General features: G+C 50.1%; 1 protein-coding gene across 2 annotated transcripts; it reads right to left on the reverse strand.

The window, feature by feature from the left end:
- Positions 1 to 936: 936 nt before the first annotated feature.
- Positions 937 to 8,865, reverse strand: DNTTIP1 (deoxynucleotidyltransferase terminal interacting protein 1). Of its 2 annotated transcripts, XM_070744322.1 has the most exons (13): positions 8,705 to 8,864; positions 8,545 to 8,615; positions 8,355 to 8,451; positions 7,336 to 7,434; positions 4,602 to 4,670; positions 4,441 to 4,497; positions 4,287 to 4,348; positions 4,030 to 4,075; positions 3,379 to 3,437; positions 3,192 to 3,252; positions 1,505 to 1,576; positions 1,363 to 1,418; positions 937 to 1,201 (listed from the first exon to the last, which is right to left on the reverse strand). In XM_070744322.1, exons 1-13 carry the CDS (start codon positions 8,807 to 8,809, stop codon positions 1,039 to 1,041), a joined length of 1,017 nt encoding a protein of 338 aa, XP_070600423.1. In that variant the 5' UTR covers positions 8,810 to 8,864; the 3' UTR covers positions 937 to 1,038. The 2 variants fall into 2 exon arrangements, with proteins under 2 accessions (XP_070600423.1, XP_070600424.1); XM_070744323.1 differs by lacking the exon at positions 1,505 to 1,576 and having other exon boundaries at positions 8,705 to 8,865.
- Positions 8,866 to 15,925: the final 7,060 nt, after the last annotated feature.

The following is a 15,925-nucleotide window of genomic DNA, read 5'->3' on the forward strand; positions in this document are numbered from 1 at the left end:
CTCCTCCAGCAGCTCCACAGGGGTGTGATAAAGCGGCGAGAAGCAAGCTCTGTTGCTCCTGGTGGATCGGGCCCCTGGGGGAGCCTCTCCTGCCCCACCGATGCAGAGTGGAAGTATCCCTGCCCCCCACCCCTTCTCCAACCCACAGAAGACCCGGGGCGCTGGAGAGAAGGGAGTAGGGGGTCTTTTGTGTCTCAGCCCAGGTGGGTCTTGGCTTTTCCACCCCACCCCCCCCAAGAGCCACAAGGGCAGAATTGGTGCCACACACTTAACAGAAAAGGACCCGTTTGGATTCTGCCCTTCATGGTTGCGTTGCCAATATACCAGCTGCAGGTGTTGCAGATTGCCACAAGAGGGAGCTAGAGTTCACATCTTGTTTCTCTGGAGTTTTCCGTTTTTCTGTCTGGCTACTCACTGCAACCTCTCTGCACTGTAGTCATGTGTTGCAGGGAAAATGTGTTTAGGCTCCATATCTTTGTTTACTGATCAGGACAAAGACCACTGGTAAGAAAGGCTCTTTGGACTGTTATTCTGACTTATGATGATTTTGGACGGTTTACAGGAACAGGCCATTTCTGAAAGTAAACTTTGACTCCATTTAGCATATCTGTGTGTGGCTGAGTGGTGATTCACAACTAATCTCAACTGAAACGCTTCTGTGTGTGCACAACCTTGGTAAACACGGGTTGCACTGCTCAGTGACAGGACCCACACCAGAGCCTGGCGCCATGTGTGAACCTGACTGTTGCCAGGCCACGGGTGGTGCAATGCTAGAATGCAGCCTTTCATAACTTGGGCACTCGGTGGATGGGCACTAAGGGCTGCTCTGGGGCCACGGTGCCCCTCTGCAGGCCAGCCCGGGGAGCCCCCCCTCGCCCCCCAGCCCTGGCCAGCTGCTCCCCACCCCCCGCTCAACCCTCCAAGGAGCAACACGAGTCCACACCACCCGAGGCCTTTATTCCTTCAAAGCAAATACAAGATTCCAGACATAGTTATGAGGAGGGGATCCTGGGGAGGGAGGGAGGGGGGGTGCTGGGCCTAGGTCTCCCGCATCTCCTCGGGCAGGGAGAGGGGCTGTGGCTGGGGCAGGGGCTGGTCCCCTTCGCTGCGGACGTTCTTCATGTATCTCTGCATCTTGCCAATCATCCAGGAAGGGATGGGGAAGGGCTTCAGCTCCTCCAACCTCAGCTCCTGGGAGCCCCTGGGGGGGGGGGGAAGAGGGAGGGAGAAGCAGGGGGAGGTGTTTAAGGCCGGGGCCAACAGCTTCTCCAAGGGATAGGAGCTGACCCCCCCTCCTTTTGCCCCCCTCCATCCTCTTGGGAGGGGGCTGCCCCCTTTCCCCTGCCTCCCTGAGAGCCTCACCTGTACTCCTCACTGGCCGCCAGGTCCTGGATGTCCTCCTCCAGCAGCAGGTAGGCCTGTGCAGGGAGAGAGGGGGGGGTGTTATTCAGAGGAGGTGGGGGCCCTTCCAGCCCCTCCCAGGGCCCCCCTCCCCCCCACTGACCATCTTCCCTCCGGTGGCCCTCATGTACTGCTCCTGAGCCAGCCAGTGCTTGTCCTGGGGGTCTGCCGCGTACTGGGAGGAAAAGACGGGGGGGGGGGGGAGGCAGAAGTCAGGAAGCAGCTGCTGCCCCAGGACTTGGGGTCCCTCAGGGACGGAGGGGGGACCAACGTCCGAGCGACAGGGATGGGAAAGCCCGAGTCCCAGCTGCTTGGCCGTCCACACGACCCCACCTGAGTTGACAGCATTTGTGGCAGGTGAGTGACCGCAGTTGTGGTCAAATGAGCCCGTGGCAGCTACTCCGCGACTGACCATCGTTCAAACTCGCAACGGCACCGAGAAAGAGGGACGCAGGGCCAGAACCCCCAGGGTCACGTGGTCAAAACTGGGACTTCTGGCCACTGACTCAGAGCTATGGCGGCCGCAGCACCTCAGAGTTACACGACCCCCTGTGGTGACTTTCGGCAACCAAGTTCACTTCCCAAGCGGGTCATAACAACTGCAGGGACCCACTCGGCCACAGGGGCAGGAACGGGTGTGAAAACTCACTCGACAACTTCCTGACCTGGAACAGGGACCTGGGACTCGATTGTGCTTGTAATTCCTGTTTGTTTTTATATTGTTATATTGCTTAATTGAATTTAATTATGCCACTCCAAGTCCTCGCAGAGGGGCGGCATACAAATCTAATAAATTATTATTAAACTATTACTATTATTAATTTATTCAACTTCTATGCTGCCCAATCCCGTAGGATTGTAGTTCTGTGTTTATATTGTTGTCGTTCCCGTTTGTTTTTATATTGTTGGCATACAAATCTAATAAATAATAATAATTAAATAATAATAATAATAATGTATTCCCCTGACTGTAAGCCTCCCAGAGTCCAACTGGAGCTGGGCAGCAGATAAATCCAATTAAATAAATCATAAACAAGGAAGTGGGGGACCATCCGAACTCAATGAGCCTCTTTGGCTGGTGATGGGGAGCCAACAGTGCTTTCTGGCAACTCACCGGTCAACCAGAAAAGGGAGTCATGTGACCCTGCAACACCCACAAATGCTAGCTGGCAGCCAATGGCCCAAACTGGCCTTCTCCGGGTCCCGTCAACTAAACAATGTCGTTTGGCGGGACCCAGGGGAAGAGCCTTCTCTGTGGCGGCCCCGACCCTTTGGAATCAACTCCCCCCAGATATCAGAGTTGCCCCCACCCTCCTAGCCTTTCGTAAGCTCCTTAAAACCCACCTCTGTCGTCAGGAATGGGGGAATTGACATGTTCCTTCCCCCTAGGCTTATAAAATTTGTGTATGGTATGCTAGTGTGTATGACTGGTTTTTAACTTGTGGTGTTCTTAAAATTAATTTAATATTGGATTTGTCTTGTATTGCTGTTGCTGTGAGCCGCCCCGAGTCTGCGGAGAGGGGCGGCATACAAATCTGATTAAACTTAAACTTATCATGGGGGAGGGGGCAGTGGCCCCCCCAGAACCTCCAAGCCAGGTCAATTCACACTGGCAGGTCCACTGGTTGTAACCTCAAGTCTTGATGGCCGAGGACCCGTGATGTTGTTTTGGCTGAAAGCGTCTGGGGTGTGTTTGTAAATTAAGGAATGCCACCCCCCCGCCCAGTGGCCGTGAGGGGCTGAAGGAAGATGTCCCCCGACCCCCCCTCCAGGAAAGAAAGCAGACTGACCTTAAACAAGTGGGGGTGCTTGATGTAGAGCCTGCCTCTGGTGCCCCCCATCCCAAGGGCCCTGAACCGAGAAGGGGAACCGTTACATAGAGACACACAATGGACGGCAGAAAAAGGCCCCCTGGCCCATCTAGTCTGACCCCCTCCCCTCCGAAGGACCAGGACCATGCAGCTGGCTCCCCCTTACTTGTTGGCTCTTGACCCCAGGACGAAGTTCGTGGTCTCTGTGAGGCGCAGGGGGTCCCACTGCAAGGCCAGAAGAAGCAATTGGACACGGGTCAGTGACAGCCACAAACGGATCAGATGCCCCTTGGCCCCCTCGGGGAGCTTCCCTGGGGGGGTGGGGGCCAGATCCAGCCCCTAGACCAGTGATGGCGAACCCATGGCATGGGGGCCACTGGTGCCACACGGAGTCATATCCACTGGCAGGCCAGCCCTTGCCCCAGCTCAGCTCCAACGGGCCTGTGTGTGCCGGCCAGCTGATTTTGGCTCTCAGGGGCTCTGGGAGGGCGTCTTGGGCTTCCAGAGAGCCTCTGGGGGATGGAGGGGGGGGGGCGCTTTTACCCTCTCTCGACTCCAGGGAAGCCTTTGGGGCCTGGGGAGGGTGAAACACGAGCCCACTGGGCCCACCAGAAGTTGGGAAAGAGGCCAGGTTCAGCCTCTGGGGGGGAGTGGGAAGCTGTTTTCGCCCTCCCCAGGCATTGAATTATGCGTGTGGGCACTTGCGCATGTGCAATGCTCTTTCGGCCCCCGAGGGAAACAAAGGTCGGCCTCCCCTGCCCCCCCCCCCCCAGGGATGGGTTTGTGAACTCAAGGGGGCCGTGTGTGCCCAGCATACCTTGGGACCCTCCCTCTGCACCGGTTCACAGGATTTACTCTTCGCCCTGGAAGGAGAGAGGGGGGGGGGGGGGGGTTGGGAGGTTGCACTTGTCCTAAGGAGGGGAGGACCTTCCAGCCCTCCCCATAAAAGAAATCCCGCCCTTCTTCCCGTGCCCTGGCTTCTTCTTGCCCCCGGGTGTTTGGGCCAGAGGGGCACCCTCAGGGCTTCACTGGGAGGGCAAACAGGCCCCAAATAAGGCCCTGCGTGGGACTCACGTGCCGACAGCTGAAGCCCCACGGTCACCGGGCTGGCTCTGTCCTGGTGGTCTCCCCTTCCTCTGCCAGGGAGAAAAGACCCTCCTCAGTGTTTCCCAGCCATAGGAAGAGAGCGCCAACTGCCTTCTGCCGGGCGCTCCCCCCGAGGGCCTACCTTTTTGGGGATGGGGCTCCCCTGCTGGCTCACTTCGTCTTCCAGGGGCTTCGCTCGCTGCACAGAGAGAGAGAGAGAGAGAGAGAGAGAGAGAGCGCTGCTACCTGTCCCAGGTGTGTCCTCCCTGCAAAGGGGCCCAGCCAAGAGGCCCGAGTCTTTACCTTGATGGCTGCCACTTCGTGGGCAACTCTGGCAATCGGCCTCTTCCCATCGCAGAACAGGAGCTTGGCCTGTAGGGAGGAGGGAGGCTGGTCAGAGTGGCCCCCAGGAGGACATGCCAAGGGTCTGGGGAGGCCTGGGCAGCGCCTGCTTTCCTTATTTGAAAATAAAACCCACCTAGGTCGCCAGGCGTGGGGAAACCAGCACACCCCTCAGCCATTGAGGTTTATGCGTGGTTTGCATGATTGTTTTTTATAAGGGTTTTTAAAGTGATTTTAAATATTGTATTTCTATTCATTGTATTGTTTTCCTTGTTGTGAGCCGCTCCAAGTCCTCGGAGAGGGGCGGCATACAAATCTAATAAATAATAATAATAAAAATAATAATATTTTGAACAGCTCAAGAGATGCACTTTCAATGATCACTCTATCTCAATAATCCTATTTTATTAATTTAATTTAACTTAATTGTTACATTTATGGGCCGCCCACTTCCGTAGGACTCTGGGCGGCCTGTAAGCGTAACATCAAAATTTAAAATGCGAAACTTTAATTTTAAAATTTAGTTTACTGAAATATAAAATGCAGAAAGATGAAAAAAATTATGGGAAAATAGGAGAGGAATTAACCTCCGTCTCCTTCCGGCACAGCAGAATGCGGGGATGACGACACACCAGCTTTTCCAACCTTTGCCTAGTGGACCACGTGGCCTCCTTTCATTCCTAAGCAGAAGAACCCGGAGGCGAGAGAGGCCCCAGACCATTCCAGACCGATGGCTGTGTCCCATTTCAGAGCCCCCACGATGGAGCGTGCAGAGTTTCCGAAGAGAAGCCATTGCACGGATTCCGTTAGGAGGCTCCTCCGTGTTCCAGGGGGCTTCCCTCCTTGTAAACTCCCACCCACTGCTTCCTGTCCTGCCTTCGGGTGTTTTGGAGAAGAGCTTGACCCACCCTCTCCTTTGTGGCAGCCCCTCAAATATCAGGACTCTGCTAACACGTCCTCCCCAGGCCTCCTCTTTTCATTACCCAATTCCTACAACCACTTTCGTATTTTGTATAACCTTTAAAGAAGGTTCGGAGACCCCACTTAGTCCAAAACACAGCCACGTGAGCTGTTATGGCTTTGCCCAGAAACACCCATATATCTCCATCACTCGGCCAGCTGCCCTGACGTCCGATTGGTCTCCGAACACAATTCAGAGTCTACATGGCATGGGACCAGACTATTTACAGCACCGTCTTCTGCCTCAAGTGTCCCAGCTGCCAGCCACATCCCACAGAGTTGGCCTTCTCCGGGTCCTGTCGGCTAAGCAGTGCCGGCTGGCAGGACCGCAGAGAAGAGCCTTCTCTGTGGTGGCCTCAGCCTTCTGGAATCAACTCCACCCAGAGATTTGTATTGCCCCCACCCTCCTGGTCTTTCCAAAGGCTTTAAAAACTCAGCTTTGCTGGGAGGCCTGGGGCCATTGAGCGATAACACCTGCTCAGGCCAGTAGGGTGGTAGTGGAGTGGATGAGTGATGGATGCTTGTTTTTAAATTGTGGGGTTTTATATTGTATTTTGGTTTATAATTCTGTACACTGCCTGAGTCCACTATATTACTTTATTTTATTCTATATTATATTATATTATTACATTACATTATTATCTATGGAATCAACTCCCTGCCAGCTGTCCGTACTGCTCCCACCCTAATGGCTTTTTGTAAGGCCACGGAGACTTGGCTTTGCCGGCAGGCCATGAACTAACAACCATCATGGCCAGATTGTATGAATGTCATGTATGCATGTTGACGGGTTAGTTTATTATGGCTCTTAATAATGATTTTATAGTTTAGATTTTATGCTTGACTTCTTTTATTGTTTTTGTAATTTGTACTATTGTAAGCTGCCCTGAGCCCTTAGGGATTGGGCAGCACCAATGTCAAATTAAATAAATAAATAATAGTATATTATATTATTTATTACATTATATTATGGGGAAATTGATTCCCCCGGGGCCGTTCCATTTTATGTATGGTTTATTTGAGATGCATATAGAGCCAGGGTGGCGCAGCAGGTAGAGTGCAGTACTGCAGGCCATTAAACCTCACTGCTAAATCTGTAGGTCAGCGGTTCAAATCTCACCACGGGCTCAAGGTTGACTCATCCATCCTTCCGAGGTGGGTCAAATGAGGACCCGGATTGTGGGGGCAACAGGCTGGCTCTGTTAAAAAGTGCTATTGCTAACATGTTGTAAGCCACCCTGAGTCTAAGGAGAATGAATGAATGAATGAATGAATGAATAAATAAATAAATAAATAAATAAATGACTGTTATTTATATTAAGGGTTTTAAATTGTTCTTTTTTAACCATTAGATTTGTATTTGTATATCCATCCTAAGATAAAATACAGGAAATAGTATAAGGGCAGACTAGATGGGTCATGAGGCCTTTTTCTGGCGCTAGTCTTCTGTGTTTCTATTGTGTATTGTTGTTGTAAGCTGCTCTGAGTCTCCAGAGAGGGGCGGCATACAAATCTAATAAATAACAATAATGCAATAATAATAATAATAATATATTACAGTGCAACTGGGTATTACACTGAAGGATCGCTCTCATTCCTGAGCTTGTTGGGGCTCCCGGCAGCCTCTGCCCAAGGAAGACAGAGAGAACGGACGGGCCCTTTCACGGAGCAGAACAAGCAGAGCCCGGGTCCTCCTTTCGCCCAGGGGGGCTGCCCACTCTGCCCCCCCCCCTACCTGCTCCAGGCAGCTGCGACACGTCTCCTGGATGAGCTGCTCGGTGTCCACGTCCTCCCCAACGTTCTCGCGCACGTTCCCTGCCGCCTTTTGGAAAAACTGGGGAGAAGGGAGGAGCCGCTCAAGAGGGAAGTCCCTGACCTACGACCATCGCTGGCGGATGCGTAACCACCCCCAAACCCACTGCCCCTCCACCAGGTTCCCTAGAGCAGGGGTCTCCAAGCCTGGCAACTTTTTAAGACTTGTGGACCTCAACCCCAGAGTTCAACAGCCAGCAAAGAAGTCTGGCAGTTGAAGTTCCACACGTCTTAAAGTGGCTAAGGGTGGAGACCGCTGCCTTAGATCAGTGTTTCCCAACCTTGGCAACAGGAAGGTATCTGGACTTCAACTCCCAGAATTCCCCAGCCAGCAAGAATGATAGAGTTGGAAGAGTTGGAACCCTTCTGGCCTGATACATCAAACGTATCAGAAAAGACTTCATGAACTCAATCTGTATAGTCTGGAGGACAGAAGGAAGAGGGGGGACATGATCGAAACATTTAAATATGTTAAAGGGTTAAATAAGGTTCAGGAGGGAAGTGTTTTTAATAGGAAAATGAACACAAGAACAAGGGGACACAATCTGAGGTCAGTTGGGGGAAAGATCAAAGGCAACATGAGAAAATATGATTTCACTGAAAAAGTAGTAGATGCTTGGAACAAACTTCCAGCAGACATAGATAAATCCACAGTGAACCTGCCTGGGATAAACATAGATCCACCCTGAGATAAGATACAGGAAATAGTATAAGGGCAGATGAGATGGACCAGGAGGTCTTTTTCTGCCGTCAGACTTCTAGGTTTCTGTGTTTCTCTCCCAACTCTGTCCTTCGTGGGGGCTGGGGAATTCTGGGAGTTGAAGTCCAGAAGCCTTAAAAGTGGCCCAGGTTGGCGCCCCCTGCCCTGGTGCTATCCGGGCCTCCCACTGGGGCGCCTGGGAGGTGGGGGGGGGGGGGGTTCTGCTCCCTGCAGCCCCCTACCTTCATGTACTTGCCGAAGACGGCCTGGATCTCCTCGTTGATGCTGGGCTGCAGGACGGCGCGCAGGAGGTCCATGGAGACCACGGGGTCGGTGAAGCTGCGGGGGGGGAGAGGGTTGGTGGGGGCCCCGGGCGACGCCCCCTCCCTCCCTCCTTCCCCCCCACCAGGTCGGGGACGGGAGGGGCGGCACCTGGTCATCATCTGGGACCGCCGCCCGCGCCGCTGCACCAGCCGGTGCTTGATCATGATGTTCCAGGGGCTCTGCGGGGGGGGGGAGAGAAGGAGAGGGGTTCAGAGGCGCCCCTCCCCCGCCCGCAAGCCCCTCCCCCGCCCGCAGGCCCCGCCCTCACCGCCGCCCCCGGCTCCCCGTCGCCCCCCGCCGCTTCCTCCTCCTCGTCGTCCTCGGGCTCCTCGTCTTGCGCCGGCGGCGGCTCGACCTCCCGGGCGGCCCCCATGCTCCCCTGATCGCTGTCCCGGGCCGCGGCCGCGCTCCTTTGACGTCACCTGCGCGCCGCGGCCAGACCCGGAAGCGGCGCGCGTTGCCTGGCAACGGCGGGGAATTAGCTCCTCCAACCCCCCTCGAGCGGTTGTAGGGCTACCGACACCCCCCCCCCCAAACGACGAGGAAGGGCCCGGCCCATTCTTGACAGGAGGAAGGGGCCCCCCGCTTAATCCCCCCCAAACTCCACATCCAATCCAAGTGAAGGAGACGCCCCCCCAGACTGTCTTGCCCCCTCCCCAAGGAAGTGGGATGAGGCGTTGGCCTGGAAGGGGGGAGATGGCGATGGGCCTCGTGGGACCCCAGGGGCTGCAGATAGAGAGGGTCCTCGACTTGCGACCCCAAGGCCGCCCAGAATTTCCCTGGCCGAGCAAGACAGTTGTTAAGTGAGTCCTCCCCCCATTTGACGACCTTCCTGGTCTTCATTGCTTAAGTGAGTCACTGCGGTTGTTAACCCTGGGACATGGAAACCGTCATAAATTTATTGATTCATTTATTGGATTTATATGAGTCTCTTGGCCAGCCTCTGAATTTTGAGCCCATGACCCTGGGGAGGGCTGCAACGTTCATAAGCATGGGGATCGGTTATATAAGTGACCTTTTTCAGGGTCATCCTTTGAATGGTCACTAAATGAAACCTACAAACATAGAAGATTGACGGTGGAAAAAGACCTCCTGGTCTGTCTAGTCTGCCCTTATACTATTTCCTGTATTTGATCTTAGGATGGATCTAGGTTTATCCCAGGCATGTTTCAATTCAGTTACTGTGGATTTACCAACCACGTCTGCTGGAAGTTTGTTCCAAGCGTCTACTACTGTTTCAGTAAAATAATATTGTCTCACGTTGCTTCTGATCTCTCCCCCTTGTGCCCTTTGTTCTTGGGTTCACTTTCCTATTAAAAATATTTCCCTTTAACCTATTTAAATTTTTTGATCGTGTCCCCCTTTTCCCTTCTGTCCTCCAGACTCTACAGATGGAGTTCATGGAGTCTTTCCTGATAAGTTTTATGCTTAAGACCTTCTGTGAAAGGCTGTAAGTTAAGGTCGTAAGTTAAGGACTTCCTGTAGCCCCCGCTTGTGGGACTAGAGACTATGGGAGGGGGGCAAATGAGGGGGGGGTTGCTTCGTGGAAGTCTCCGGAGGGCAGCCAGTTGAGGCTGGAAATGCGCAGCCTGTTGGAGCTTCCTCCTGTGGGTTTCTTCCCTTTTTTGAAAAAAGAATTGACACGTTTGCTGCAGGAGAGGCGTGACCTCAAGCCATTGTCTGCATTAGAAATCATGAAAAGGCAGGCTCTGGTACTTTGGTTTCTTTTTCTGAAACTAATTTACGGCATATTTTACAGCCCAACTCGCACATAGGGGGCTAGACAAGTTGTAAAAGTCTGATTATAAAATAGAACCCTTCAAAACCCCCTCCGTCTCCCTCCCAATGGCAGGAAGAATGCGATCCGATTCACCACTTCATCAGCTCCGTCCACTCCAGGCCTGTTGCCAAAGCCAGCTTCCCTCAGCCGAATCTCTCTCTTTCCTAAGGAGGCTTCCATTACTGGGTTTGAACCGGAAAAAAGTTCGAAGTTTGAAATCAGAAAGTCTTAGGAAAATGCACAGGTACAGTATATGTGGTCTATCTATCTATCTATCTATCTATCTATCTATCTATCTATCTATCTATCTATCTATCTATCTATCTATCTATTCACTTTTTAGGCCGCCCTTCTCCTTAGACTCAGGGCGGTTTACAACATGTTAGCAATAGCACTTTTTAACAGAGCTAGGCTATTGCCCCCACAATCCAGGTCCTCATTTTACCCACCTCGGAAGGATGGAAGGCTGAGTCAACCTTGAGCTGGTGGTGAGATTTGAACTGCTGACCTACAGATATGCAGTCATCTTCAGTGGCCTGCGGTACAGCACTCTACCTGCTGCGCCACCCTGGTAGTAACTGTGAGAGGGACCTTGGAGTCCTGGTGGACGACCATTGAGATAGGAGCCATCCGTGTGCAGCAGCTGCCAAAAAGGCCAACACAGTTCTCGGCTGCATCAACCGAGGGAGAGAATCAAGATCACGTGAAGGGTTAATGCCACTTTCTAAGGCCTTGGGAAGGCCACACTTAGAATATGGCATTCAATTTTGTTTGTGATTCTAGAAAGCAGAGTAGAGAAAAGAATCAAAGATAATTAGGGGACTGGAGGCACATTGCAGGAACTGGACATGGCTAGTTTAATGACAAGAAAGACCAGAGGAGACATGATAGCAGCCTTCCAATATCTCAGGGGTTGCCACAAAGAAGAGGGAGTCCAGCTATGCTCCAAAGCACCTGAGGGTAGAACAAGAAGCAATGGGTGGAAACACATCAAGGAGAGAAGCAACATGGAACTAAGGAGAAATTTCCTGACAGTCAGAACGGTTGATCAGTGGAACCTCCTGCCTCCAGAAGTTGTGAATGCTCCAACACTGGAAGTTTTAAAGAAGAGGTTGGAGAACCATCTGTCTGAAGTGGTGTATTGGTGGCTTGGACTAGGAGACCTTCAAGGTCCCTTCCAACTCAGTTATTATTATTATTATAAGGCAGAGCTCCAGATTTCTGAAGGGCAAGCCAGCCGATGGCCACTTCTGAATTACCGTAATTGGCAGTGATTCGGAGAACTAGAATGGAAAAAGAGGACACCCAGGGCCTCCAGGAGAAGGTCAACAGGTGCCAGGCAGTGTTTTCACCTTTTCCTCCAGGTGTTCAGGTGTGTGTATGTGTGTGGGGGGGAGGGGGGGAGGGAAAGAAAGAATAAAGAGAAGTCAGGGATACGAGCAGAGGACTTTCCTTCTTCTCTGACTTCTAGATCAAGAAGATTGCACAATAAATCCACCTTTGGGAGGATCCCTGCAAGGTCATTCCTGGATTCTGGAGAAGTGATTGGAACTGGCACATTGCGTGAAGCTCTGTGTGTCACCTTTGATTAAATCTAATAGAAGCAGCGTTTGCTGCCGTCAGCCACCCAGGCTGTGAGATGGGCGTCCTTACACATCTATCATAAAACGAAGAAGAATTCCCACAAAGCCTCCCTCCTAGCTAAGGCCACCCTGGCGCATACGACCTGTCTCTGTCCGGATTTTAAGGATGGCAAGGTTTGGGGGTGGGGTGGGGGGGTTTCTTCTAAGTGAGCTGTTGTGTCTACTATCCTGTCTAGTGGTTTTCTAACAGGGGAGGTGGCATTGCAGAGCAGTCAAGGCAGCACACACACCCTTCTGAAGTGAGAGAAGACAAGGAAAAGCAAAGCTGCTTAATTGTTTGTTAGAAACATAGAAGACGGACGGCAGAAAAAGACCTCATGGTCCATCTAGTCTGCCCTTAGACTATTTCCTGTGTTTTATCTTAGGGTGGATATATTATTATATTATATTATTATTGTTGTGAGCCGCCCCGAGTTTGCGGAGAGGGGCGGCATATAAATCCAATAAATCTAATCTAATCTATATGTTTATCCCAGGCATGTTTAAATTCAGTTACTGTGGATTTACCAACCACGTCTGCTGGAAGTTTGTTCCAAGGATCTACTACTCTTTCAGTGAAATAATATTTTCTCACGTTGCTTTTGATCTTTCCCCCAACTAACTTCAGATTGTGTCTCCTTGTTCTTGTGTTCATTTTCCTATTAAAAACACTTCCCTCCTGGACCTTATTTAACCCTTTAACATATTTAAATGTTTCGATCATGTCCCCCCTTTTCCTTCTGTCCTCCAGACTCTACAGATTTAGTCCATGAAGTCTTTCCTGATAGGTTTTATGCTTAAGACCTTCCACCATTCTTGTAGCCCATCTTTGGACCCCTTCAATTTGATCCATCTCTTTTTGTAGGTGAGGTCTCCAGAACTGGACACAGGATTCCAAACGTGGTCTGTTTGTTGTAAGGCAAAGAAATGAAGAGAAGAGAAAATGTTTGATCAGAATTCATATCCATCACTCTCAGGTCCATCACTTTCTCTGCTTCGCTCAGGCTGAAAGGGAAAAAAAAAGTGAATTCTTATATGCACATGGCTTTTTCTCCAGGCCTTTTTTAACCTCGAAATGCCGGGACTAATAGCAGCCATCAGATCACATCAGTGACCCTGGTTGCTTTACAAAAATAGAAACGGAAAACTCATCCCACGGAAGCCGAGAGGCCCAAGGGTCACTGGCGATGCAGGTGTCAGGTGTAGGGGAGTTTTTCTCTCCTTTCCCACGTAATCTTGCTGCTCCTTTTCCCTGGAAGCCAGAGCAATGGGGAGGAATGAGGAACCGAGGCAGAATCGATTACACTGCAGACCAGGTTGGAGCAGCTGCTTCTTCTAATCCTCCATGGGGGAAAGGACTTGGTGGCCCTTGCCCAATTTCTCTCCTGTATCCGCTGAGATAACACAGACGATCCTCGACTTAGGACCACAACTGAGCCCCCGATTTTCATTGCTAAGTGAGTTTTGCCCCATTTTGCAGCCTGGAGGGAATCACTGCAGTTGTGAATAACACGGCCAGCTTGCACTCGGTTTCCTTGTCGGAAGGTCACCCAAGGGGATCACATGACCACGGGACCGTCATGAATATGAATCAGCTGCCAAGTGGCTGGATTTGGATCATGTGACCACGGGGAGGATGAAACGGTCACCGTGAAGAGCCTCGGTGGTGCAGTCCTGCAAGCTACCTCTGCTGATCACCGGCCGCCAGCAGTTTGGCAGTTCGAATCTGGGTGGGCTCAAGGTTGACTCACCTTCCGTCTTTCCAAAGTGGGTAATTGTTGGGGGCCAGAGGCTGAGTCCCTGCCAACTGCTCCGAGAGGGCTGGGCAGCACCGTGAAACAGTATAAAAATCTAAATGCTGTTGCTATAAGAGTGAAAGAACTTAATAGGAAATCGAACAAGTGGCATAAATATGAGCTGGGGTGGCGCAGCAGGTAGAGTGCTGTACTGCAGGCCACTGAAGCTGACTTGTAGATCTGAAGGTCAGCGGTTCAAATCTCATCACCGGCTCAAGGTTGACTCAGCCTTCCATCCTTCCGAGGTGGGTAAAATGAGGACCCGGATTGTGGGGGCAATAGGCTGGCTCTGTTTAAAAGTGCTATTGCTAACATGTTGTAAGCCGCCCTGAGTCTAAGGAGAAGGGCGGCATAAAAATTGAATAAATAAGTAAGTAAGTAAGTAAGTAAGTAAGTAAGTAAGTAAGTAAGTAAGTAAGTAAGTAAGTAAATAAGTAAATAAGTAAGTAAATAAATAAATAAATAAATAAATAAATAAATGGATCCAAAACAGAAACAAGATATAGTGACACAATATGTTAGAGTATACAACAAACAGAAATATTACAGTACACAAAGCAGATTTAGACAATAATAATAGATGAAATAAATTCTTATCAATATATCTACGTATATTACTTATCCTCTACCTGTTAGATCAATAGAAACCTCTACTTATTTAGATCTCTTTTCATCTAAATCACCACAAATGCATATATACATATATCTATTTATTTTTATTTTTCTCTATCTTTAGTTTATTGGAATGAACATATTGCATATTGAATTGTAAATAAGATTTGCAATGAAAACTGGTTAGAATCCATAAAAGACTACTGAGATGTATTTTTTCTGTCTTATTTTTTGAAAATCAATATTATTTTTTTTTAAACGAAAAAAGGTCATAAGCCACCACTTTTTTTTAGTCCCTTTGTAGTTTTCAATAGTCAACAAATGACCTGTTGCAAGTCAGGTGGTCTTAGCTTGGAGGAGGATGTGGACAGGGAAATATGCCTGGAAGCCTTTGGGCCTTTGGGTATGAAGGCAGTTTGCATCAAAGAAGCAGATTCTCCCTTTGTTTGCCCATTAATAAAAGCTCAGGCATGAGGCTCCCCAAACATGTATGTACATGTACATCTATGTGCAACACATACATACGTTATGCAAACCTCTGCAGTCCCGTGCGCTCTTTCTCCCTCTTCTCTCTCCTTCCCACCCCCTAAGCAACATTTGCAAAATTGCAGATGTGGTTAAAAGGCAGCCATTACCCAGGAACCTCCATGAGCTTCCTCTTTCAACCGGAACTAGAGAACCCTGACTGGTTGCACCATCGTGGCAGAGATATTTCCATACCAGGCTCCTCAGAGCCATCTAGTGTAGGGCTCCTGTTGGGAAACTCTTAGGAATTCAGGGAGACAGTCAGACATCCCAGCGACCGATTAGGTTCCCACAGAGTTCGCCTTTTCCAGGTCCCGTCGACAAAACAATGCCATCTGGTGGGACCCAGGAGAAGAGCCTCCTCTGTGGCGGCCCCAGCCCTCTGGAATCAACTCCCCCCAGAGATTAGGACTGCTCCCACGCTCCTTACCTTTCGCAAACTCCTAAAAACCCACCTCTGCCGCCAGGCATGGGGAAATGGATTCCCCTCGGCCGCCCTGTTTTATGTATGGTTTGTTTGGGATGTATGATTGTTTTTATATTAAGGGTGTTAATTGTTTTGTTTTCAATCATTGGATTTGTATTGTATATTTGTTGTGAGCCGTTCCGAGTCTTCGGAGAGGGGCGGTATACAAATATAATAATAATAATAATAATAATAATAATAATAATAATAATAATAATTATTATTATTATTATTATTATTATTATTATTATTATTTCTGCCTTGAAAGTAGCCTGGATGCACAGTTAAATATGAGGGGGTGCTGATAAGTCTTTGGCTTTGTGATCTTTTTTCTTTCTTTCTACGGTAACGAATGTTACATCACCTGAAAGCCTTATGTGTCTAATATATGTTTTCAAAATTTTGTGTTTGTAGCTTATGGCAACACTGCTCTACGCACCTGGGAAAACAAAATGGCCGAACGTAAGGTGATATTCGCAGCAAATGGGAGCAGAGATGAAACTCGTGTTTCTGCAAGGGAAGTCCACGAATGGTGTTGACATATCGCAGGCATTGGGGGAATCAACCCCCTTCGTATTCTACAGTTAAGAACCGGGTTGCCAGATTTAAAACGGGCCACTTCAGCACCAGTGGTGAGGAATGTCCTGGACGACCGAGAGTGGTGGTTGTTCCGGAGATCGTGGATGCT

This window comes from Erythrolamprus reginae, chromosome 3 (assembly GCF_031021105.1).
Source record: "Erythrolamprus reginae isolate rEryReg1 chromosome 3, rEryReg1.hap1, whole genome shotgun sequence".
Lineage (NCBI taxonomy): Eukaryota > Metazoa > Chordata > Lepidosauria > Squamata > Dipsadidae > Erythrolamprus > Erythrolamprus reginae.

Coding starts and splice junctions, on each gene's coding strand:
- DNTTIP1 (XM_070744322.1), bottom strand. CDS start 8,809: ATGGGGGCCGCCCGGGAGGTCGAGCCGCCGCCGGCGCAAGACGAGGAG. Junction 7,435..8,354: donor TCTTCGGCAAGTACATGAAG/GTAGGGGGCTGC, acceptor CCTTCTCCCCAG/TTTTTCCAAAAGGCGGCAGG. Junction 4,349..4,440: donor GGAGCCCCATCCCCAAAAAG/GTAGGCCCTCGG, acceptor TCTCCCTGGCAG/AGGAAGGGGAGACCACCAGG.